At 40.0% G+C, this 27272-nt stretch overlaps 1 protein-coding gene across 2 annotated transcripts; it reads right to left on the minus strand.

Annotated features, from left to right (window-relative positions):
- Window positions 1–1553: 1553 nt before the first annotated feature.
- SLC25A36 (solute carrier family 25 member 36) lies at window positions 1554–27237 on the minus strand. 2 transcript variants are annotated; one of them, XM_084212216.1, is made up of 8 exons: window positions 27115–27237; window positions 17776–17946; window positions 13951–14028; window positions 11247–11347; window positions 4755–4805; window positions 3880–3946; window positions 2453–2742; window positions 1554–1752 (listed from the first exon to the last, which is right to left on the minus strand). In XM_084212216.1, the coding sequence occupies exons 1-8, from the start codon at window positions 27153–27155 to the stop codon at window positions 1559–1561; spliced, it is 993 nt and encodes a 330-aa protein (XP_084068342.1). In that variant the 5' UTR covers window positions 27156–27237; the 3' UTR covers window positions 1554–1558. The 2 variants fall into 2 exon arrangements, with proteins under 2 accessions (XP_084068342.1, XP_084068343.1); XM_084212217.1 differs by lacking the exon at window positions 4755–4805.
- Between the last annotated feature and the right edge of the window lie 35 nt (window positions 27238–27272).

The raw sequence follows: 27272 nt of genomic DNA on the forward strand, positions 1-27272 counted from the left end.
GCTGAGAGCACAGTTCTGTCCATGCCAGTGTAGCAGCATTTATATGGAGAAAGCTATTGACCCCAACTTATATCATCTTCCTCATAAGGATAATGGCTGCAGACTAAGAAGATATCTGTCTGGAAAACTGTAAAACTTCCTGTAACATTAAACTGCTTGACACTCCAGTTGTATGATTTTGGAAAATTCTGTAAATTATGACAGAATAAACCAGCTAAGCCTCACTACCGAATGCAAGGCATTAATGTGCAATTGGCTTACAGAACAAAACCAATGCCTGAATAATCAGACAATGTGGAGGACAAGGTTATAGCTCAGTACACAGGCTCAAGCTGAGAGAAGTGATACAGCATTTATGAGGGGGAATGCTTTCAAGAAAATATTATTTACAATTTCTCCATCCTTCTGCACAGAGCCTGTCTGCACTGACAAGATCTATCACAACTTCAACCGGTTTCTGCTTTCTGGTCATCCTAGCCACAGTGATATGTGTTCTCCCCCAGTACTCCCATATAAACACTGGTAATCCAAGGCAGGATTTGCCAGATATTTAAGGGTAATACAACTTGTGTCTAGGCAGCATGAAACTGAGTGAATCCTGTCTTCACAAATGGGAGGCTGGACTAATTGAGATTTCTAATCACATTACAAATCCTTAAAAAGGCTATAAAGTGGCATTCAGCAACTTCCTCAGCTGTGTGAGTGACCTGAACATATTGGCAAGGAAAACTGATGATACATGACAATGTTTCATAGGCCTCTCTTACTTAGGAAAAGTTCCAGAAAAAAAAAAAAGCATGATGCAGCAGGACCAGAAGTCCACATACACCAACGTTCACAGACCAATAACCTGAACAGGTGAACAATCAGACGCTCTCTCAACCTACAACACCGCTGAAACACCAAGGAAATAAAAAAAAACAAAACGAACAATCAAAACCAAAAAGCTACAACAGGTATCACCTTTTGTAGTGAAGAAATAACTGTTCTGGGTCCCTGCACCATATTTTGTCTTGAGGTAGCAACATGGAAAACTTCACACACTTACCACACTACCTCAGTCCCTCAGTCTCTTTATGAATCTTCAGAGCAACTAAATGGAAGTTTCAGGTATAGAAAGCTATGAAAGTACTGTCTTGCCCATTCCTCCAACTTACTGTGCAGTAAAACAGAACAAATATGATGTAGCTGAGAGCAATCACTAAGAGAAGGTAATAGGACTGCCCAGCAACATATTTCATGTCCCCTCCCTCACCCATCAGGACTCTGAAGATGACTCAATGGCTTTGTCTAGTTTAACAGATGAAAAAAAGAATAATTCTAAATTAAGAGATGTATGAAGGCATTCCCTAAGGGGCAGTTCCCATTTGTCACATTGACATGAGACCACACAATAAAGGCAGCAAAATTATTCAGAGTTGCCCACAATCAACCTTCTGTTTCGTCCACAGCTGCTTGCTCCTGATACAACGCTCCTTTAGCCCACCACATTGGCATTGACATTCAGTGGTCCACTCCAGTCTTTCAGTCTTCCACCTTCTTCCACCTTGTCACACTGCTATCCATCAAGTAAGTAGACTACAACTTCATAGGTGGACATCATGATAGCCGTGTTTGGAATCTGTCTAATCAGGTGTGTAGTTAGACCTCGGTAAAGGGAGCCGTACCCTTCCTCTCGCACAAGCAAAGAGAGCGTCTGGAAGAAAGATCTGTATTTTGTTCCCTCTTCTCTTAGTCTTGTTCGTACAACCTCTGTACAAAGAAAACCAGTGGGAAAAAAGAAAAATTGAGTGGTTACATTCACTTCTCATTATTCTTCCCAGCAACTGATCAGGGATTTTTTACACAAAAATACTCCTCCCCAAGTTCTCAGTCTCACAACTCCTCTTTAAAAAAAGGAAGAGGAAGAAAACAGTATGTGTAAGAAGAGAGCAAGTATTAGATATCTGACTAACAGGTCAAGTTCATTTGCTTAGCTGCAATCCAAAAGAGGACTGTTGCTTGGGGTTACATTTTAGCTCAGAAGGTGACGTAAGTTCAGTACTCAGTTCATTAACAAACAATGTATACACAACTACTTTGCAGGACGATCTAGTGCAACTGACCCACAAACTGCCTGCATCCCTAGAAGGGAGACAAGAACTTGCTGGCACATTATGGAAAATTGCTGACTATATGGAAAGATTCCAACTGAAAAAGTACCTCTTTGAGTGCCCTGGGCCATACCCTGGCCAATCCCTTGGCAAAATAAACATTGCCTAAGAAAAGGTTATGCTGGATATCCACTGTAAAGCACTTCCATTTCTGAATACTATACTCACGTTGACCTGCTAAATCTGGTATTCGGACAGGGAAATATTTATTGAGCAAGTAAACTAAAACTGGCTACAAATCTCACTGACTCCCTTTGATGGACCTGCCTCAGGGTCTCAGCTGCACATGTCCCACTTACCATGGGGATATGCTATTGATGTCGCACACGTTTTGGAAGTGGCAGCAGCCATCATCATTCGAACAAAGTCCGATGCTTCTTTTACTGATTCATCCTCATTGTCCATGGCACCAGCAGTCTTATACTCCAGTAATTTTTTCTTAATACTCTCATAAATGACAAAGTGAATAACAGTCTCAGATATGCCTGCGTAGGATGCAGACATTCCCCGGTAAAAGCCTCTAAAGCCATCCAAGCGATAAACTTTGCGGGCACACTCAAATGCGCTCATTTGCTTTTCTCCACGATTCCTAAAAAGGAGAAAAGTCAGAGTATCAACTGGTGCAACCAGAGACAATGGAAAATTAATTAAACAGGTTTGTAGTGACAAGAAGACTTAGGAAATACCCAACACTGATGCTGAGGGGCTCCAAGTCACTTGACAGTCTCAAAGGCCTTCAGCACTAAACACAGGTAAAGCATTACAGGGAATCCAAGCCAAACTCCACACAGTGACTAAAGACAAAGCATCACAGTGAAACACTGAGCAGCTTTAGGCCTCCCCAACTCTCATACAATAAAGGACTAAACTGCTTGGAAACAGACTCCCAAATGGACTATCAATGTCAGCAACTCATGAGAAAAATGACCATTTCCTTTTGCATAATGGATTTGCCCTAATTGTTGCCTCAATAAAGAGCTTCACAGCATTCAGTGGCTATGAGTTGAAACAGCAGTCCTCAGCATTACAGCTCTCAGCAAACAACTGGCACAGCAACCAGAGTAACTGGGAGCTGTTGTTTGATTGAACTAAGCCACTGCTGATGTCAAGGAAAATGTTCATTAGACACACCTATTTCAAGCAGTATTTGGCAAATGAAGTTTTATTCCCATTTTGAGCTTGCTCACTAAATTGAGTTGTGCATACTGAAGTAGTTAGAATATCGTATACAACTATGCAAACCCATGACAACATGAGATGTGCTTCACTACAGCTGCAAGTGCAGGCATGTGGATTGTGCCAGCAGAGGTCTGAGTGAGCAAGTCACAGAATAAAAATAAATACCTGAGGATGTTTAAAGCCTTTTTCTAAACATGTGCTGTAATACTATGTCCATATTTCAGGAATGTTTAGCTCAACAGTTAAATAGAATGTATTACTGAATGAAAATGTAAGCATATGGTTGGTAGAACATGATTTTAATGAAACTGTTAACCTTATAATTCATTACAAATTTGCTGGTCAGTCCACTACAGTGCCTCAAGCATGTCTCAGAACCAGATTAAAAAGAGAAGTTACACTATAACTTGTAGAGAGACCAGCATCAACTTTGCAAATCTGAAATGCTGAATGTTTCAGAATACATTCTATTTTGGAGTGCAGAACAGATTCACAAAACTTGAATACAATGTTATCACGGCAGTGAGGTTCCCTATTGCCACTTTACCTTGCATCAAGCTGCAATCGTGTCTTCACCAACCAAATGGGATTAGTTGTTGTGATCGCAGTAAAGCCTAAAAAATGTAAAAATAACATAATTAGATGTGATAATATCACAAGAACAGATGCATCTAAGTTCCAAATGCACACAGTTAAGGTACAGTGGATGCAAAAACTCGGACTATACTGATTTTGCTGAAGTCCCCATTTTGTGAATCCATCCAGCCAATAAACACTTAAATTGTTTTTAAATTTTACAATAATATTGAGTAAGTTTGATTCTTAGCAAGAGATGCCCCATATAAAATAAGCCAAATTAAGTACAGTTCTCTGCCTATCTAATACCAACCCTGTTTTTTGACACCACAGAACAGCAATGCCAACTAGACAAATATCAGCCAATTGGGCAAAAAAGTCAGTAAGAATGCATTGCAGAGACAGCAATAGCAATCTGAGATGCTATAAAACATTGCCTCAATTTACTTTGTTACCTGAAATACAATCCGAGTTTAAAAGCATGCAGACTGAATAAATACTACTTTTGGTGCAGTTAAAAGGCATTTATTACTGCAAATTAGGAGACCTTTTAATACTGAACTATAAAGAGCAGTTATATTTGGGTGCTAATCTTATTTAGTATTCAAAGCATAGATTGTTGCCTGGCCTTGGAATACTTTTATAAGCATATGAGTGTTTAAATTGTTAAAAGCAAATACTATGACTTCTAACTATTCAGACAGACAGCAACTACTCAGGCTTGCATAAAGGCCAAGGGTTAAAGCTTTGATTTTCAGTCCACTAAAGAAAACAGAAGAAAAAAAAAGGAAACAAAAAAATAAAAAAGGAAAAAAGAAAAAAAAAAGAAGTAAGAATTACTCTTACTTCTGAACAACTGTGGAGAGAGAGAGAGAGAAAGCAGAGTGAAAGGCAGCTCTGAAAAAAAGTAAAATTAAAAAAATCATCTCAAGCTGCAATACCACACATGCACCATCAACGAGGTGTCATGTCTGCAGGAGAGAATAGGAAAAGGGAAAAGCTGGAACATGGCCAGGCAAGAGATGATAAATTTAGACACTTGCTCTCTAAGTGACACACATGGCTGGTTTATAACTACAAAGACACACTGCCCTCCTGCAAGGGGATGGACTAGGTGTGTGGGGAAGGACAGAGTTACCTTGCTCAGTGCATGGCTGGGGCACAGTACTTATCCAGCAACAGGCTATTGATAAGCTCTTTTATCAGATCACTAACAGCTCACAGAAACAGATTTAGCAGAACTGGTTGCATACATGTTACTCCTGTTCAGTCACAATCTATGTTAACATTGCACACAAAAGTCTGCAATACTCAGAAATGCCAGGGGATCTTAACTGTTCTAAGGTTTGATCTGTGCCCATCCTCAAAGCTTAAACAGGTCATTATGGTTTTCAATTCAGGTACTAAAAACAAATTATCAGATTTGGCAGCTACTAAGATTGAGCTGGTTTTCTACACCCAAAGAATGAAAACAGATTGGAGGCTTCTGTTCAATTTTCTGATTAAACAGATTTTTAAACTGACTCAAACTACTTAACTAAGCAACTTCCTATGGTAGATAATAAAAGATTTAGAGTTGGCTTTTTTTCTGATTCACTACTCATTTTTCCTGTATCTCAGTACTTATATATAACCTTCACATAATGGAGTGAAATCCTAACAATCCAAGAGTTCTGTATCTCTATTTAATGGAGGCAAATAATGATGTAAAAACTCAAAGCACTGGGGAATGACTCTGCCAAAACAAGGCATGAGATGTTTTTAAAACACCACATGTGCAAAACAGGCTCTGTAGCTCAAGTAGCCATAACCTGTCTGACCTGTCACTTCATGTCACAGAAACTCCACCGATCTCAGTAGTGCTTGAGCCTGAGCTCATCTACACTGAAAGGAAACTTAATTCTTGCATGGTTTTATTTCTTTACACTGGCACTAAAGAAGCTTTAATTTTGTTTGACTTCCAATCAGAATCTTTGTGACATGAAGTGCACTAGGAAATGCACAAACTAGAACTGCAACAAAGGCTTTGAAATAAGGTGGGGAAAAAATCATTCACTTTCCCTACCAACACATCCTCCATGAAAGACTTCTCTAAAAACCAAAATTAGTTCTTAAGTTTCTCCTAGTTCTTAATTACAACTTAACAAAGGCAAAAACCCTTTTGCATTCCTATTAAAGGAAGAATTTTTCAACTCTTACACTGTAACATACGGCCTTTCTCCTTCATATTCAACTCAAAATAAGGGTGTCTGCAAATCCTGAATCTGGAGCAGGCAATGCATAGGTGCCATCAGTGGCTGAATAGAGTATATTGGAAATTTCCAGTGAAAAGTGGTTGGCACAGGATGCAGCCCCTACTCTACTCAAACTGCATTCCTGGGGTCACTCTAAGCATTATTTAGATGCAGCACCTCCAACAGTAGGATCAGACACTCAGCAACAGGGCCAGTATTTTTTCCCATGGCTGTCACAGGCCTAAGTTGACAGTTCAAACCAAAGTTTTCAAATCAAAGGGCCTTTAATAATTCAGGTTTCAAGGTGAGATGACTATAGGTCAATTCTTACAGCTAATGTAGCAAATGCAGTTAGTTGAAGAAGAAACATGAATTGAGTGGTGCTGACACCAAGGAAAGCCCTCCAAAACATGAAACATACCATTTAGGATCCTTGAGAAGATCAACTTTGATTTTTAAATACAGAAAATCTGTAGCAAAGATATTTGATAAAACAAACTTTGGGGGCTTTCAACAACTGCCATGAAGATCCATCAATTGTTTCCTTTTTCTTTTTAAAAGCCTTAATGATCTTTATAATACTTTACAATGCCTACCCATGTGTTGCACCCTCAAGAAAGATCCCAGATTCATGACAAGTACAGATAAATCTGGCAATACTACAAACTTCTGTAATTTTATTTTATTTTATCCCAGCTTCAGACAGAATTACCTCAATCTACTTTTTCAGCTATCCCAGCTACTGACAGGTAAGATCCCAGGTATTCCTATTATGCATCATATTTCAAAGGATAGGGTTGGTGCTTTTTAATCTATAAGCCAATGTAATTGATACAGACGCATGTGAACATGGAATGATGAATTAAAATTTGAAAGTAATAAAATAAAAACAAACCAAAAGAGTAAACAGAAAGAGACAGAAAGGATTATATACACATACTAAAAAAGAAAAAGGAAAGAGGTCTTTGAAATAAATGTGACAACACAGAATATCAGCTGCAGCATTTTAAAGGCAGCTCTGGAATACTGGGGAAAAAACCTCCCAAAATGCCTTGTTTAACCCAGTAGGGGCTTTCAGTTGACCAGAGCTAAGTAGAGTAGCAGCTCTCAGTGAAAGGTATTTCCTACCTTTCCCTGAATGGTACAGAAAAAAAAACTCTAAACAGAGTTCAGGAAAAGTGATGTCTTTGCACAATGCACATCATCTGAGTTCAAGCTAGAAGTGTGTTCCCCTTACGGTGTTTATTCAATAATATCACAAACCCAATGTGTGGTTCTTACACTAGAGGCTGCAAGAGACGCTCAGTTCAGTACTCACGAGGTTTAAGTTAGTCCATATTGCTGCAGGAAGTGACCTGCGGAGGGGGAGCATGAGATGACACGATCTCACTCTTTTCACGGGAGAAATGTACAGTAAATGCCTAAAATAGACACAGGCTTTTCTGTATCATAACAACAAGCAGTGACCTCATCAGACACAAGTGTACAAATCAAATCCCAGCGGAAGGATTTGTCAGTTATTGGGAAATCTAACTGTTTGCAGGTAAAAGTTTAGGAAAAAAAGAAAGAAAAATAATCAAAACAGGCCACAGATATTAAAATAGATGTGTAAACTGAGTACTGAAATTTCTGCTCATTTGCAGCAATTTAATTTTACACCTCCAAATACTTACCTATATAGAAAATTTACAAGTGAAACCTCCTCCTTCCCCACTCCCTTGAAAATACTATTCACTAAAGCTAGCCTAGTCTTAGGACAGAAAAGATGCCTTATGAAATCTGACTTTCTAAGATCAGTGAACTAAATATGCATTTTATTTAGTATGAATTAAATGCGTACATGGCACTAGAAACTTACAAAGTAATGTATCTCTAAGTAATAAAGTGGTCCCAATTATTTTTAAATAAATAAATAATAATAATTTAAAAAATCTGCATTTGGGTTGGTTTGCCAGTAAAGTTCTAGAAAAAAAAACAGCAAAAGCATACAAGGCAAAGTAGTTTTGCAGCAGATTTGCAACCATGTTGTCTGATTGAGGCTGTGAATCATTAAAAAAGCAAACAAGAAAGCCATACAGGAATCAAGTATCTCATTCAGTTCTCTACAGCTTTTCTTCTCTGTGGTGAGAAAGGTTGAGTGCAATGAGAAGGCAGAGTTTATAGTCAGTCTGAGAATTTAGCCTAACTTGGAAATGTCCAGAAATCAACTCTCTTCACACAAGCAAACAGTCTTGTACAAAGCTCAGATACATTCCCTGCCCTAGTTTGCAAAAGAGAACCATGTTTATGCTCAGGCATAAGCAAAAAGGATTGCTGAGTACTTCTTCATGTCAACACAGATATTTTAGGTATGAAGGGGATGTGCTCTATATGCTGGAAACTAGCACAGCAAGAAGACAGCATTCATTTCTGTTTGCATAAGGCATCAGTTACTAATATGTAGATACTTCACTCTCCTTAGAATAAAACAAACTTAGTAGAATAACCTTAAAACCATAAATATATATTTTGAGAATGAAGAATCAGGCCTAAAACCAACCAGCGAAAAAAATATGCTTAAAATACTATACATCAGCTTTTCACTCCCAAAACCACCAAGTGCACAAAACCATCCTTATTTAATAATGACATCAGTCTAGCCTGAGACATGTATTAGCACATTATACAAATAAACAGAATTTAAAGTTCACTATTTGCAGTACTTTAATAAAACAATGTTACAATTATGTTGTTTAAAAACATTTTTGCATCATTACTTTATTTTGCAACCTACAGGAAAAGCTTTGTAAGTACAAATCCCACGTCATGCTAATTAGGTATTAGACTATATGAAACAGAAAGGTCATATCCAAAAAAATACCAACCCACCAAAAAACCACCAAAAAAACAACAACCCTCATTTAAGACTGAATAACTTAATTCCTTACTGAAACCAATGGCAGCTGAAAAAGAAAAACACCAACACTGATTATTTTTTATGCTAATTCTGAAGTATTTATCCTCCTTGCCAATTTTGCAATCTTAGGTTCCAAAACAAATATTGCCATGATCCTATGTATTAACCTGTCAACCAAGTAAGAGCTCACATTTGATCTTGTCCCTGTTATTTTACCATTTCTTTAACGTGATTTGCATCATACAGCAATACAAACCTTGCAGGTAAAACTGTTAATAGCTGGTTTAAGTGCATTTTCTGAAATATATTAGAATTACAAAAACAAGGTTAGCACATTCCCAAGAAAGCACTGTTAATTTTAACTGCAGAGTCCTCTTCATATATCAGAATAATACCAGAAGAGAGAATTGAAATGTTGTTTGTCAAAGAACCTGAGAATTTCTGTACTGTGCAGTGCCAAGACCTATGGTGTGAGCCTGCACTGAGCATTGTTTCACTGACTGTGGTTTAGAAATACAACTGCAGAACCTGGGAAGTATGAGAAGGTTAACAGCCCCAAGAGCTGTTCAATGTTAGAACTTGTACACAAAAGTAAAAAAAGGCAAAGAGCAATTAAGGCTCAAATCCATTTCCCCCAGCATGTACAAATGCACAACCTTCTGGAAGGGAAGCAGCTACGGAGGTCCGTGACAAAGTACAGCCTGAGGCTGCAAATACCCAGGAAAAGGCACTACAGCACATCTCCACAAATGTGCTTTACAGAATGAGGGCAGCAACTTCCAAAGACAAGGAACACTCAGAAACTTCGTTTATCTGCAGCACTGCATGAGATGCACAAGTTGCCTTCAATTGAGGACCGACCTGTTTACACCCTCCACACTTCCCCCTGCCCCCAAATTAAGGGCATGTTTTATTCCCTTGACAAGGGCCTGAAGACTCTTCATCTTTCTTGATGCAATTAACTGATTAGGCTGAACTCTTCATTGAATCCCCTTCTATACCACTCCCCATGCTATCCAGCAAACAAAACCACTCACTTCTAGATAATAAAAAACCAAACACTGCATTGTCCTTGTCTGACTTGGGCAAAATAAAGAAGCTCTTCTTACAGCTTTAAGATTAAAAACTGTCACAGCATTTCATGTGTCAGAGATGAACATTAGTGTCATTTAGGTATAAAGCTAATGTCACTTATATTTTATACACTATATATCTCTATGTATCAGATTATTAGCAAGCATTAAATAGAAAACAAATCCTATTCCTTATTCTGTTATCACACCTTTATCAGTCCATTCCAGATCTCCAGTACTCACATTCTACAGTCTGGCTATAACATTTGACAGGACTTAGGAAGTTCAACAATTAAATTGTCAGAATTCATCTGTAAAGTGCCCATGGCCTATTTAAAAAAGTGATCATTTGTTTTTGTGCAGGAAAGGCAGATAACAGGCAACAACAGATAAAGTGTTGCTAATCCAAGTTTTCATTTTCCCAGCACAAGTCCAGTACCATAACTCAGCTCAGTCGCCTCTAACTACCCCTTATGATCCCAAAGCACAGAATATTCAAAATCAAGCAACAAGTATTTGTAGCTGCTAAAGTACACCAAAGTTACACTGCAGATGTAAAATAAGAATTATTTCTACAGAGATGAAAATACATGAGAACCATGAAAAATCTGCACTCTGACTTTTTAGTGGAAGAGCAAACGTCTCATAGACTGGTATATGAGCAAAGGAGGAGGGAGTGTTACATATAATTTACACAAATCACTGCAGGCACATTTCTGAAAGACAAAAATAATTAAAATATACAAAGCTGTAGCAGAAAATGGTGGTAAAAAAACTGATTAGGAAGAATTAAACCAGGAGTCAGTGCAAACACTGTTTATAGCTTACAGAGCAACAAGTTACTGTTTTGAAACGTTACATTTTTCATTTCACAAATTTACAACTGAAAAAGCAGGCATGGAGTTTTCTAGAGAAGACTGTTGACACACACTGTTATTTATCACTTAGTGCAGTTTCATGCATATATTCTCCAGAGAGCCTGTTTAATGACAGGCCAAGGCAGATAACCACTAAAAAGACATCATTCAATTACTGAGCATGTTCTGTTTTGTTGGGTTTTTTTTTCCATATTTATTGTCACCTCTCATTTGCAGATATGACTGTAGGATAAAGCTAAAAAGTTACAGATCCTTACCTGCCACACCAGCTGAAATCATGTGTACCTGGGTAGAATCTGGATTGAAAATACTGTTCAACTTTTCCTTGCAATTTGAGTAAGCAGCAAAATATATTGCTCTAAAATTAGAACAAAATCCAAGTTATATTATGTTTTACATTTCAAAATTCTCAACAAGCAGCACCATTAACTTCACTGACTGAAGATTATCTTGGGCTAAAACTCCCTTCCCCAGTAAAGAACTACTCAAGGATTAACTCTTGCAAAGTAGTGGGACTATTCTAGGAATGGAAATAAAGAATCTAAACTTGACTTTTTTTCTACACAACAGCTCCAATTACACCAATTAGCGAGGGGAAGGACAGATAGTTTGAAATATGGCAGTGATTTTTGTGACACTAGGAAGTTCAGCCAGGGAAGAAAAACACTGAAAAAGTTTTAGTATTCTTCAACATAAATAATAGAACAAACTTCCTCTAATAGACCTAAACTCATTTCAGCAGAAGGATAATCTGAACAGAACTACCAAGTATGTAGCTTCTTAAAAGAAGCAAACAACATTCTTATTACTACAGCATTTAACATTTAAATGTTGATAACTTGATGTTATAAATATTTATACTTTAAATGCTAAAACAGCTGTGAAGCTGTGATTCACATTTTGTTTCCAGACTTTTGTATTTATAATAGACACTGATTTTTGTCTCTCAACACACCATGACAAATGTTGTAAACTTCTGCTACACAAGTCTGTGAGCTGGTATCCAAACAAAGCTAGGCAAAGTCAGCAACTCAATTCAATATATTATAAAAAATGGTTGTTTTCAATCATTAAAGCTAAAAAACTTATTTTAAGCACATATAAACCTCACATTTCAGGTTGTAACTCAGGCGTTTTACATCTACAGACACCCCTCTGCAAGAGAAAAAAATGAATGTGCCACTTTTCTCAAGCAGAACATTAACCTCATTAGCTGTGTGAACATGTTTTTCTTTATTACAAAGAAGATAAAGTGCTTGCTTTATGGGTGTAATTTCTAAAATGGAACCTGAACTCAGTTAAGTACACTGGATGTGTTATGAAATATGCTTCTCTACAGCTTATTTAAACAAAGAGCTGATGTTAAATCCACTTAGCTAATGCTTAATTGAAATGAAGTACTGGTTGAAGACAGAATCAGCCAGAGGGAAATGAAGATGTGCTTATAAATAAGGTTTACACACTACATCAAGCAGACATTTTAGCAAGCTAAGTATTTCACCTAGGGGAAGAACCAAAGGGAAACAGAAGATTTAACATATAATTAATTGAAAAGAAATATGTATTTTTTTTTCCAACTGACAATGTTCTTCATGGAGAACTTATGCAATGGATCCCATTCCCAGGTAAAAATTGCTATTAAAGTGGTATCATTATCGAAGATTTGGTAGAACAGACTGATCTACTGGCTCTCCAGACTAGGAAGTGCTGATATCCCATAGGTGTCAAGAACAAAAATGCTACTGGGTTTACTTTAGCTTTTCCAAAGGGCAGTGCTAAGTTAGTTATCAGAAAGCACCTCTGATATTCCTAAATCCTTAACAAAATTGCTAAAATAAAGATAACCTAATTCTTTCATTAAGTACTCTTATTTATGCAGAGGATCTAAAGAACATTACCTCAGCAGAGCTAAAGTTCAGTTTAGTAGTATTTTTCAGAAACATCCAAATAGTTCAAACCAGCAAAATTAAGATAATCTCCAACTGAGGTGCAGGAGATAGGAATGTTTTCTCTTCAAACAAAACAAATAAACAAAAGCAGGGCACTAAGTCAAGGAAAGAATAAAACATTTGTGGAATATATTCCCTCTGCATAAAGGCTCTTCTCTTAAACAGAGAAGAAAAAAAAAAAAGAGCCAGGAAACAACTTCCAGTATCCTCATCCAGGCCTAAGGAATATATTACTTTTACACAGCTTTGTTTTATACTCTTTCCATGTATTCTCCTATTTTTGGACTGAACTTCAGCTGGCAGCTCTATGTAAGGATACATTCAAACTCTGGCAAAATGTGTTCTCTCTGCCTGCCAGCACCAGCTGAGGAACTGGAGTATTTGTGCTGATGCAGAGCAACAGACAACAACACCACCAGTGCCAACTAGATCAGATTTACATCCTCAGCCCTGCACTGCCCCAGTACCCTTTGGAGCCCAGTCCACTGCTGGATCTGCTTTCCCTGGGACAGCTGGAAAGTCTCTCCTCCTACCCAGCATCTCACCCTTTTTATAGTTTCAGAACAGGCTCCTCCTGCAAGGGAGCACCAGGCTGTGCTTCACCAGAACTCAGGAAGGAAGACCTAGTGTTTTCATGCTACAATCACATAATTGCTTCCTGAAAATGATGGATTAACTGAAAGCTAAGTCTACCTTGGTATTTTCCAAGATCCAAACTTGTAGTTTACATGTGCAATTCCTTAAGAATTTTTATTTTTAACTGGACAAAACTCTACATAAGGGACAGCACACAACAGTAAACACTATTACAATAGCAAATAGGATAGGAAATGCTGAGACAGCTGGAGCTCTGGAGTACCTAAATGGCTCAATTCCTTAGGCAAAACATTACCCCAGGAACCAAAGGTTACTTGCTTTTAATTAAGTATTTACAACTACAGATGCACAACTTAGTTCAAATACACATTAAAGCCCTTAATGTATTTCATTTATTGTGCGTGTTTGTATTTACCTGGAAGGAGCAACACCAACTAAATTAGGACCCAGCCCTCTGAACAGAGAACGAGGGCCTTCATTTTGCAAGATCATCCTAGAAAACAAGAAGACAATACTGTAACACTCAGAGCAAAATTAAGGAATGCACTAGCCACCAAAACTACACAATGTGAAAAACTTTCATAGTAACTGGCAATAATACAGTGCAGACCACAAAGAAAATTAGCAATTTCCTAGAATCAGTATAAAAAATTCCATTATTGCTCAAAATACCATGAAAAGCATAAACTAAATGCAGAAATAAGACTCAAGATCTCAATACAGATTTAACTTATATGTAGGAACACATACATGTACAGAGTTGCTTGTTAGGAAGTTAAAGAAGATGTCCTTGAATCAGGGAGAAAATACTAAGCATGGAAATGTTCCCATTCATGTAGGCTGTAGGTTTTTCAGGAGCAAAAATACTTAATTCTGCACTACATTCCTTTTACCACCCTTCAGCTCCCAAGGTTTGGGAACTTGGAGCGGGAGGGCAACCTTGCACATTTGTGGAATTTACAGGAAAGCACGGTACAAGCAGTGAGCTGGTACTTCAAACAAGGCATTATTAGTCCTTTAGTTTTACAATATGGATCCCACAGAGTTGGGGATTTTAGGAAGAGCTGCAGACCTATGCAGCAAGGTAGCCTGGCACAGTAAGAGACTATGCATGAATATTCAGCTCTAGTGAAATCAGTCTGCCCCACAATCTAGATGCTAATCACACTGGTATTTTAAAAAGTATGGTAGGACATGGGAGGAGAAACAAGGACTACCTGCATCCCATTACTGGAAATTGCTCTAGCAATTACTTTAGAACCATTTTTAAAGTTAAGAATTAACTACATCCCCAGATGCTACAAAAGAGAACCCTGTGCTTACTGATTTAGAAACAATGGTCAATGTACACAAATAGTTTTGTATATTTCTTCTTCTAAGAGCCATGCAGGCTAATGACAAGTCAATTACTCAATAAAGCCTTGTATAAATGGCCATTTTGTTTGGAATTTACTATCAGAACAAACAAGCGAAAGCAATCTATAGCACTAAAAGAGATTCCAAGCCTATTCTGACTTCCTGATTTCAATGGTGCTGATTCACCATTGCTCTGCTGCTAAATCAAACTCAAAGTTTACCTTTACTTCCACTAAGCAAAAATAAACCAGTGGCTCTGCAGTTACCACTGCTATTTAGGAATACTGACATTTAATGTGTCCAGCAACACCCCAGCTTTTTGTCCGTAACAATCAGCTATCATTTCACTATGTGGGCAGCATCACTCCACAACAGTAATTGGAATACTGAACACACAGTCAAAGACACCTTGGAAATACAAATTATTTGGACCTGTCTGTCACCATGAAAGCATTTTTATGCCTTGCAATGCTGAACCCAATTAACATGATCTGTATCCACTTAAACAACTACTACCACATCCCACGTTACACATGCATGTGTATGCACATATTGCTAGACGTGTACTCAAAGCAACAGGAATCTCAGTGTCTTTGAAACTTAGGAATGAAGTGTACCAGGTCTGTTTGCTTCTTTTGGATCTACAGTCCCAGAATTTGACAGGGCAGCAAAGAGCTAAAGAGAGGTTGCAACAGACAGGATTACAATGGAGGTAGTTACTGATGCTGTTTTGCATTCAGACACCAGCTGGAGGAGTGCCAGAGTCTGCACTGAAAATAAGACACAAACTTCTTGCATTAAAGAGCAGATCCCAGGGCCTGCACTTGTTTATTGAAAACAGTTAAGGGCAAATCCATGGTTGGAAGAGCAGGAAAGTGCTCCATACAGCCTCAACAGACTTTCTTATGTCACATGGAGAGCCTGCACTGGGAGCCTGGTGAGATTTCCATTAGCAAGACCTCAGGTTTAAATTGTGCAACATGAATTATGAGAAAATGTAATATGACATGCAACACAGATACTTGAGAAAAAAAGAATTTGCTTTTGTTGCCAGAGAATAGAGTCACCTGTTTTTCTGAGTTTGTTTCCTGACAGAGATGCCTTTCAAGTCACCTCTGCTGATGCTTAAGATGCAGAAGTGATTCTACAGCCGTCAGTTCACTGAAATTCTGACATAATTTGCCTGAATCACTCTGCTGTTAGACTGAGTAATGTGAGCCTTGAGCACTGCATTGCATTTGCTATGACACAATCAAAGACTGAGAGCTATGAGTCAAAAAATATCTAATGACAGTAAGGGCATGTCAGTGACAAAGGAATCCAGTTTTACTTCCCCTCTGAACAGCCCTAACCTTAACCAAGAGTAATTCTGTCCTGCACGTATGTATTTTATTATCACAGTCCACTGCCATGTCATTTGGGATTTTTTCATATTTACTGTATTTAAAGAACTTGAAACCCAGGCTTTGCATCTCAACCCTTTGACAATGGCCTGAAAGAAAACACAGCTAAGCAAAGAACAAAAGTAGCAGAAGAGATACATTCTTGTATTACAGATAAACAGCATGTGTGAGAGGGCAATCGTTGAAGACAAACTAACAAAACAAACAAGCCCTACCAATAAATTTCATCATGGCCTACCTCTACCTCAGTCTGAATTTGCTTCCTGGGAATACCAAGTTATTTCCAGTTTTAGGGATGCATTTAAAGCATAGCAGGCTTCTAGCAGAGAAGCACTACAAAAACACATCTATTCAACCTGCTATTCATTGATATACATTTCTAAATGGAAAATAAATTCACAACCAAGCATTCAGAAAGAAGCTGAAGCACTTTACTTCCATCAAGAGAAGCCACTAAGTCAAGCAGATCTCCTTGCTGGTCACAATCCAAGCCTTTCCTTCCCACATACCTGTTCCAAATATGCTCACCATCAGACCCTGAAAAAAGAGCCATGAAAAGGCTCTGAACCCAAACTTTCATGATAAGAATGATGTTCCATTCAAGGAGCTATATGGGTACAACCCCCATTTAAGCAAATCCTATGCTCTAACCAGATTAAGTTTAAACCCTAGACTTCAACTGCCAGAAGGGGCTCTCTAAAAACTACTTCTTACTAATTAATTAAGAATAGAAGTTGTCAAGACTCAATCAACTTTGTAATGCAGGAAGCAGCAGCAGGTGCCTCCTGCAGGAAATCTCCCCTCACCCAAGTACTGAGGGTACCTCCCCTCCCCTGAACTGGCTAGCCTGAGTCTCCCAGGGAAAAGTGAACCCTTCCTGTGGGCAATACAAGCCATTTAACTGCAGCCAGACAACTTTGCTGCTGGCTCCTGAGCTACACAAGCACTGCAAACAAGAAGAGGAAAGGCAGCCCCCATTCCATGAGGCACTACACAAACAACACAGATCACTGCAAAAGCCTTAGCTATTTCTTACTAGCTCTAAAGAATATTACAAGTCACACAAGATATTCAAAGGCAAAAACTGTGTGGGGGAGGTGAAAGCTGAAAGAGACTAAGAAACTGAGTTAATTTTAATTGCTTCCATATTCAGGAACTTCTATGATTAGGACACAAAACAGTTTAAATAAGTCTTACACTGATGTTTTTTCAGGATGAAAATGGGAGTCTGACACTTAAGTGTTAGTGAATTTTGGGGATGCAGTTTGGAGCTGTGAGTTGCACAAGGTATACATGCTCTGGCTACTTCAACATACAAACTCAAGCATGAAGGACATGCAAAAAATTGGAAACACAGTTAAAAGGCAAAATTTGGAAAGTCATCTCCTGGTAGCATAATGACAGACATAAAATCTTTTATACAGATTTTGATCTCCTCCCTCCCCAAAATGAACCCAAACCCTTGTGCCAGGTACACTCACCTCAGACAGTGGAGAGGTCCAGGAGAAACTCTGGTTACTCGATTGACAGTAGCACCATTCAGAGTGTTGAGATGAACTTCAGAGATGTAGAGAGTCACAGAGGAGGACTGCAGGCGTGTTTTTACAACTTCCAGTGGACATGTCAGAATTGCACCAACAGTACCTCCACATCTGCAAAGATAAACAGGATCATGTTTTTAAGAGAAAAAGAAACTGAAGGATACAGTCACATAAAATCGACATTATTGTCAATACAGTCCCACTGCAAAAAAATGAAGAGCCAATGGGAACATGTGTGACAATGGCAGTTATGTGCCCTTGAAGGCAAGCAAACTGCTAAGTCAGTCTGCAAATCCCACAACTTGAAGTGAAAATTTAAACAGACAAAACATAGGGAAGGTGCATAGTACACACTGTTCAAATCAGTTCTGGAAAGTAGCTCAGTAGCTTCAATGTTTAACTTCTTATGATAAAATTTACCTTTCTCTTTAATGTTTAATGTGGTCCTGACCACAAAAAAGGTGCCAAAAATCCTTAAGGGCAGAGAAGATTTATGCAATATGCACACACGACTATGTGTAAAAACTGGTAAAGTCTGGGGTGTTGCAATTTAGTAACATCTTCAGAAGCCTGACTATTTTGGTCCTTGTACCATGAAAGCAGTGATTGTCCAAATGCTTCCCAAGCTCTGCCCACTTCAGCAAGGCTGACCAGGTACTGTAGAGTAGAAACTGCAAAGCCAGAAGAGCTCAGGTGGCTGACCAGGTGAAGACTTACCCAGTTTGCTTCAGTCTGTCTCTTGTTCCTGAGAGCAAACCAAGGCAAGCCATGCACAACTTGTGCTGACAGCAGTTCCTGCCCTTCTGCTCAACCACAGTGCAGCCAGAGCACTCTGCCCTGCCCAGCTCTGCTCATGGCCTTCCCAGGCTTCTTCAGAACTCAGTTATTAATTAGTATCTACAGTCCTAGCTCTCCAACTACAGCCTTGGAGGGAAAAATAGCAAAACCACAAGTTCTCAGTTCCAAGACAGTCTCTTGAACCTTTTCACAGATCAGTATTCTTAACATTGACAAACATCCTTCTTAAAACTATGGCCAAGACACTATCTATCTCCTTTAAAAACCAAACAAACAATCCAACCCAAAGAAGCAAACCAAGATTTCAGTTCAAGTATTAATGCTAACCACAGCTAAGTCTGAAATCCACTAACACATAAATACAATTTGTACTAAAGTCAAAGGACCCACATTTGCTTCCCCTAATAAATATATATAACAACATATACATAACAAGAAGTGCTTGATTCTGACAAGATAGTTATCAGCTATTTTTTTCCGAATACAAGAAGCAGAAACACCCCCAAATTCTTTAATAAGCTGTAAGCATGTTCAAGTAACTTTAAATTTTTTTCCAAAATGAAAAGGAGAGTTGAGTCCAAATTAGGAGTAATAGCTAAGACTCAAGATATCCTATATTTTTTCATAGGAGGGTAGTCTGATTACTCTTCTACCACAGAGCATACCAAAAATACAGCATTGCATCCCACAAACCTAATCTGTTTGTATGAAGAGCACTGAGAGTAGAGCTGCCAAGTAGAAGTTTGATGTTCACTTAACACTCATTTAAACCCAGTGACCTAGAGGTATCCTATTACTAAGCCTAAAGGGATCCTGCCTGTCCCTAGCTCCAACATTAGACTGCAGTCTTTTCTCTTTCAAGGTTTAATTGAGGTAAGATATTGAGTTTCTTTGCCACGCTGGAAAAAACTGTTAGCACAGGAAGATGAAAGACAGTCTCTCAGTGTGTGCTGCACACACGCAGTTCCAGCCTGACACAGACATTAGAGCAGCCTGCTCTGAATGAGCAATTCACTTGCTTCTGACAGTAAGCTACAAATAGACTTATTTCAAAATTAAAAGTTGCAGAAAGAGCGTAGATATGCTAATATTTATTTTAGCCAGGGATGGAAATAGTAAGAGCCTGTAACATGAACAGCACATGAGAAACACACATAGGTCAGCTCCCAAAACAATGTGACCTGAAGCTACTGAAGCTCTAAAGCTCTGAGACAGAAAGCTGTCCGTGTTTCCTGCAGTTTAAGCCAGACCCCATTCCATGGTAACATGCCTCCGCGAGCAATGAAGGAAGTTGGCTTTAGAGTTTACTTCCTTTCCTGCAACCCCTCCATTTCTGTTCTCCCTGAGCTTACACTCTTGAAAACTTTTCTGCATTTGTTTTGGACAGGTTACACAAGAATTTGCTTTCAAGCAACAGTAATCACAAGAGAAAGCACAAGGTATGATTTATATTGAGATAAATGCCATGGAAGTAGGGAAGAAATGAGGACAAAAAAACTTGACAACTTGACCTGCATTCTTGAGCAAGGCTTGGAGTTTGGAGCCCTTACCCCTCACATTCCACACACACCCCCCCCCCCTACATCAGAGCAGAAACATTTTCTAAAGTTGAAGATTAACACTGACCTGGAGCTCATGCCTTGCATGCTCCCCGGCACCACACCCAAATCACAAGGGATGCCTGATTGCAGCAATTCTACCAGACACTCAGGGTGGGTGGTCAGACACCCTTCACTCAGTAGTGGATTACTGGGGGGGCTGATGCACAGCTACTCTGTGCTTGCTGTTTTGGCTGCAGCAGGCACTGGACAGTGACAGCCAGCAGATGCAACAGCAGCCAGCACATCTTTAGGATGCTCACATGCATCATAAAGAAGCAGCAGATTCACCTGCCTCCCTTTAAGAGCCTTTTCCTGCACCACATTCTGCCATTTAAGTAATTTCAAATAATCAGCACCCTTGGCAGTTTCTTGCTTTTGTGCTTCTTTGGTTAGGCTTTTCTTAAACAATTTAAGATGGCTCCACTGAACCCAAGAATATTTTCCACTAACTATTGATAGTTTGAATTAAACTTCTGCTCTGTCCCTGATCTTCTTGAGATCTTCAAGATCTCAAATTTCTTCTTACAGCTGAAGAAAGCTAAGAAGTTTTAGTGCTGTGTGGTTCTGTAATGTAAGTCTTGGCAAAATCCCCAAATTCTACTTCTGTCAAAGTAACACATCACTTTCCCAGCCCTCAAAAAGCCCCACATAACAGAGACATCTGAAACTGAAGGAGTGAAAGAAATGTTTTGATTATGTTGAGGAACCAGAACTTTCTCAATGGTCACAAAATCCACTAAATTTGAATTACAAAGGCATAATCCAGTAACCACCCTAACTTGTCTATTTCACTTGACCTTTAAGATAAACATCTCAAGGCTCGACAAAAATCTGTTTATGAAAAACTGTCAATAAACAGAGCTTGTGGGTAAACAAAGAAGAGAAACAATTAAAAATATGCACTCTGTACAAATAAGCAACTTCTAAGAAGCATAGCAGCTGTTCTGTTACAGCATCAAGGACAGTGTATTTTACTTGCAAATGTATTTTCAGCCTTGCTTATTTAACACACTACTGGGAATACCACCAGAGACAGCTACATTTTTGTGCTCGAGTCCCGGCAGGTCATTAACAGCCAGCCACCAGCTCCAGCCTACAACAACTGCTCTATAAATTGCCAGCAGATTGCTGCCCCCTTTCCTGCTCCCCTCCTCACTGGTTCAAATTAAGGGGAATACTTTTAGTTTGTGGTTTAAAACAAATTAGGAACTAGAACAGTTCAGAAAAACACTTTTTGAGCAGTTTGAAAATATGAGATTTTGTCTCAATTATGCAGGTGAGATTTTGTAAATTACTTCAGAAATTTCTACTACCTAAAACCACTCTGGGTTTGAATTTCTCCAGTCATGCATGCACCAGGCCCCAACAAGTGTGACTTGTAGGAACATCTACTAAAGTGTAACTTTTTCTCCAGGATCCTGCTTGAGTAAGTAGGTGAACAAACACACTCCTGCTGACACAGTATAAATGGGAAGGGAAGAATGGCAAGACTGAGACACTCCTATGTCTGAATGCTTACTGCAGTTTCCCGTGAATGCTATTCAGAAGACCACTTGCTCATCTTACCTACTCTAAATGTGATATTTGCCTCTAATCAATGTTTACTACAAGCCTTCTTCAGCTTTACCACGTGAGTGTAAAAAAATCTTGCAAAGCTGACTTTCAGCAAAAATACCTTGATCATTAGAATCCACCTGTAGGCCCCAAGTAATTTGAAAGGCAGAAAAGCCTTTCAGAGATCAGTAGGTAAATCCACAAAAATAAACACATCAGTTAAAAAAGGAAGACTAAAATCCCACTATTAATACAGTCAAGCTAGAGAATTAAAATTTCAACTGGAGCCTTCTTGTACAATTTAAGAGATGTCATGTTCAGTGGAACAAGACACATGGACATCACAAGATGTAGTTATCATCTGCAGGATCACAACAAACCTAAAACAAAACCAACAAAACTAAGAACAGTTGTCTACTTGACAACTCTTGGACTAAAGAATCTAGAAAGATGGTAATGTCCTAAACTAAGGAGAACATTTCTCCTCCAGAAAGCGTATGCTGAAAAGAAAAAAAAAATCCCAACAAAAGAAACCCCAACTACCCGCAACACATTTAATTTTATCCCAACTGGAGATTTAGAAGACCATCATCTCACTGGTTTAACAGAAACAAATCTGGAACGATTGGGCTTTAAATTCTGCTAACTGTTCAACAGGTATAGTTCTGACAACCATTTTCCTCAGACACTGCATTATCTGCGTGACACTCCAAGGAAAAAAAAATACACACATGCTTCAAAAACCTAAACTTGTTTGGCACTCAAATCCCAGGTTCTCCTTCCAGACATGGCTACACAAGAAACCATAACCTTGCAATAATAAGAGAAAGCTATCTGCTAAGGAGTCACTGCCCTTGTCCAGAGCAGCTAAGTGTCTTCTACTGGTACCTTTCAGCCCTGCAAGTACCAACAGAGACAGCTGCAGCAAGGATGAGGGTCTCAAATTCAGCCACTGGACTGACTAAAAGTGCTCTAAAGCAGACTGATATCCCAAATGCCAGTGTAGCCTGACTTCCAACTAACATTGTCAGTGCACATTTTTTTAATTCCCTGAGATAATGAAGCATTTTATGAAAACAAAAGCCATGGCTGTCTAGTGCTAGTTTCAGATTCACCTTTCACAGTATGTTTGTAACTACAGCCTCAAAGACTTAAAGATAAACCTTGACCCTGTTATCTTTGGTCTACATTAATTCATGTATTTTACCAGCTACTTATCTTTCCTGCAGGAAATGTAAGTTCCATGCAAACACCGGCTGTCAAATGAAACAGCACATAAACTGAGCTCAAAATTCTGTCCCAAAAAAAGTATCCAAGACACTTACAAACAGAACAGAACTTCTTCTCTCTTCATCAGTTACTGCAAATTCAGGTCCCAAGTCCACCAGCAGTTTCATGCACATGCCTTACAACCAGAGTAACTTTCACATCAAAGCTGCAGCTTTGGATATTACATTTATATTATCAGCCTTCAGAGAGTATAGAAGGGCTTTACCAAGTACAGCTTTCAGAAACAACATTCATTAATCCTGAATTTTCAGCGTTTTCCTGATGTAATACTGTTTAACGGGAGTACTAGCAGCTACAAACCCTTAATCACTCTATTCACCGATTATGTTTCTTTGCTGAAACTTAGAACGTGTAACTTAAGTTCACATCCATAAACTACAAATACTAAACAAACTTGTGGTGTGTAACGAACAGTGTAAAAATAAAATCCCCCGATGTGCTGCCACATAGAAACTTACAAGTAAAAACAGGAAAAACACCACCAGGGGATCAAGCATCACTGGGTTCCATTATCCAAAACAAACATCAACATGAACAGTGTAGCTTTTATTAAGAGAGTGGGTAACTCAATATTTACAATAACATTTGCATTAAGTAAAAACAGCTCAGAGCATCTAGAAAGAAATATGAGAAAAATACCAGTGGCACAGTTTCTCAAGTACTGACAGCAATTTTCATGCAATTTAGTAACCCCGTGGAACAAATCCCAAGCTCTAAACAAACACTGCCTTATTTCACACAAAAGTGTATCTGAATATAAAGATAACCTCAAGTTTGGGCAGGAAGACACTAACCTCCTTCTCACTTGCTCTGCAACACATCCAGGGTTATGCCACCAATGTGTTTTAGGGCAAGGGAACTCAGTAATTGGCAACTCAGTTATGGCTCAAGTGACTCTTTCCTGAAACGGTGTAAAAAAGCCCCCATCATCACAATACCTGCTACACATTATCAAGAACCTTCTGAAATCAGAAAAGCCCAAGGGTCTCATCTTTCCTTCGTACATTTCAGCAGTGTCTGATCTTGCTGAGAATTCAAACATTTATGTTAAATACATTTTCTGTACCTTAACCCTTTTAGCTTCTGTAGGGATTTGCTAAGAACCTCTGTCAGAGTATGATTACAATTACAGACCAATTTGAGACAGTTCTATAATCAAGATAAATAAAGAAGCTCCTCCCTATACTTCCTCACACACTAAATTAGAATACAGCCAAATTTCTTCAAGAAACACCATGAGTGAAGAAGCAAACCTGAGACTATCGATGCGTGAAGTCAGAAAAGCAGCTGTCCACCTTCTAACCCAAACCCCTCCTTTTGCTGAGGAAACAACACTCACACAAGTTCACTGCTCCGATGGAAGTTTGTATGAAGCTTACTGGAAATGAAGAATAAATCATGAAAACCTGAACACTATTTTTATAGCCAACACCTGAATTTTCACTGTATGGTTGCAAGGCAATACATGCAAAACATAATAATCTTTTCTATAAAGCAAAACATTAAGGTTTTCTATGACTTTTTAAAATGAGTTTAACAACTAAAAAAGCAGCCATAACTTAGTACTTGAACTAAAAACGTTCATCTACATCCCACATTTCAATCACATGACTTTTTAAGTTAAGAATGAAGAATGTTCAACTGCATCCTTGGTTTAGAATAAATAGCACCAACATAATGCCTACAGTGATAACAGCTGCTGTTTGACTAAGTGGGAGAAAAAGAGAAGATACACAAGGCCTTACAGCCTAGGCAGCTTGCTAGGATATCCCAGGACAGTCCCACTTATGCTACTAAACCAGCATTGTCATCTGTCAGTTTCATTACAGAAAACAGGAACTGAAGAAATAACTTGAATATCTGTAGGAAGAGAAAAAAAAGGCACCAGCAGATAGACACAATCATGTTGTTTCCATAGAGGCTCTGGTGCAACTTAAAGGCAAACAAAGCTACAAAGCTTCCTTCCTCTAAGTTTCACTGAAGATTAAAGATCACTCAGGTGATCTGCAGTGTATCATGCTTGCAAAGTCATGAGATGACCCCAAAAAACTCTTCAACTGCCAAATGTGACCAAATACACAGTGTTAGCTTGGCTGAACTAAGGTTACAGGAAACATGTGGCTCACACTCAGCCTTTTCCTCACAGCATAACCCCTGACCCAGCTGGCCAGCACCTACCCATCGACCAGACTGCTCTGCAATAAATAGGAACGAGCAAGCTGAGCTGAGCAATCCTCATCTGCTCTCAAGTTTCAGGTTTACAAACCTGTTTCTGACATAATGCACAATTCTACTCAGTAATCTCCCCTGTCAAACTGAAGGGCAGGAACCACTCACAGAATCCTTAGGGCTGGAAGAGACCTCTGCAGGTCATATTGTCTGATGTCCCTGCCAAGGTAGGGTCACCCAGAATAGGTAACACAGGGACATGTCCAGGTGGGATTGCAATGTCTCCAGAGAAGGAAACCCCACAGCCTTCCCAGGTAGCCTGTTCAGTGCTCTGCCACCCTCAGTATAAATAAGTTCTTCCTTGTGTTGAGGTAAAACCTCTTGTGTCTTAGTTTATGGCCTCTGCTCATTGTCTTGTCACTGGGCACCACTGAAAAAAGTCTGGAACGCCTTCTGGAACACCACTATTCTCCTGGAACCTCTTTGAGATATTCATATGCATTAATGAGATCCTCTCTCAGTTTCTTCTCCAGACTTGACCAGAAAACAGACCCAGCTCCCCCAGTCTGCTCTCATAACACAGATGCTCCAGACCCCTCAATGTATTCATAGCCCTCTACTGGACCTTCTGCAGCAGCTCCTGATCTTTCTTGAGCTCCTACTATTGCTTTTCTGAATGCTTAGAAGGATGCAAAGTCTGCAGAAAACAGTACACACTGCTACATTTTGGGCCTCCTGCTGCGTAACCACTCTCCTCTTTAACAGGGTGGAAGAAACCAAGGGGATGAAAAAGCCCCCACACAGGCACTGAATCAGGTGTGCAATACTTCAAAGTGTGCCAGAAGCAGAGAAAATACTGACACGTATCCAAGTCACTCAGACTTGCTCAGAATCAATCACTGTTCTTCCACCTCAAACACCTCAGTCCAGAAACTCATTTTTGTCTGTGAGGAGCACAAAGGGAAATCACAGCTTCAGGCTCTCTCATGGGGAGGCAAGGTGTGTCCTCTATCACTTCGGTACAGTCAAGCTCACTACCCAAACACACTATCACTATCAAGGACCCCCAGCTTTCCCTATTAGGCTAGGTGCCCCTCCCACCCTACCCCTGGAAGGAGCACAGGCTTCAGAAATACAGCCCGTACATTTTGAAACTTCTTTAATAGCTGTGAAGCCACAAAAGTTACCTCAAACCTGACCAAGGCTACATTTTATTTCGGAGTACATTTTCCCTTGCCATTTCTTCTCCCTTTGCGGCTGGAGAGCTGCGAGTGCCAAAGCCCCAGAGGGAAGCGCAGCACACACGGGAGCGATAAAACGCACGGCACGGATAGAGCGGCCGCTGGGCAGAGCGTGCCCTACGGGGCACTGCCAGCCCGCGAGGCCGCCAGGCCAGCCCGGCAGCCGCTCCCTACAGGGGGGACTCCACGCACGGCGGGCCTTGCGTGCTTCTCCACGAAAACGCCATATCAGGGACAAACCCGGCAACTGCGGTCAGAGAGAGGGGTTGGTTTTACGGGAATCCTCCACCCCCGCCTCTCCAAGGGCCCGCGTTCCACCCGTGACACAACGCAACACCCGGGGCCGGGCCCGACCGCGCGCAGCTGGCCCGGAAAGGCCTCAGGGCACGGGGCGGGATGCGGAGCGCGGCCCGCTCTCTCCTCCCCGCGGCCCCGCGGGCACGGAGGAGCGGGGCAGCCCCCGCCGCCCTACCGAGATGTGCCCAGGCAGCCGTTCCAGGCCGCCGCCGCCGCCACCACCACCTCCAGGCCAGGCCAGCCAGCGGCGGGCACAGGAGCGGGGCCAGACCCGTAGCCTAGGGAAGAGAACGGGAAAGCGCAGGAGCAGCCCCCGGGGCTTCACCTACCCGCCGGCAAAGAGATGCACCAGGGTGTCTCTTTGGCTCATCCTCGTCGCCTGCACCCGGGCGGGAGGAAGGAGGTGCCGGGCGCTTCCGCCCCACACTTACGGCGCCGCTCCTGGCAGGGCTCGGCATAAATACGGGCGGGTCGGCTCCGCCTCCCG

Source organism: Fringilla coelebs, assembly GCF_963513975.1.
Source record: "Fringilla coelebs genome assembly, chromosome: 10".
NCBI classification, from domain to species: domain Eukaryota; kingdom Metazoa; phylum Chordata; class Aves; order Passeriformes; family Fringillidae; genus Fringilla; species Fringilla coelebs.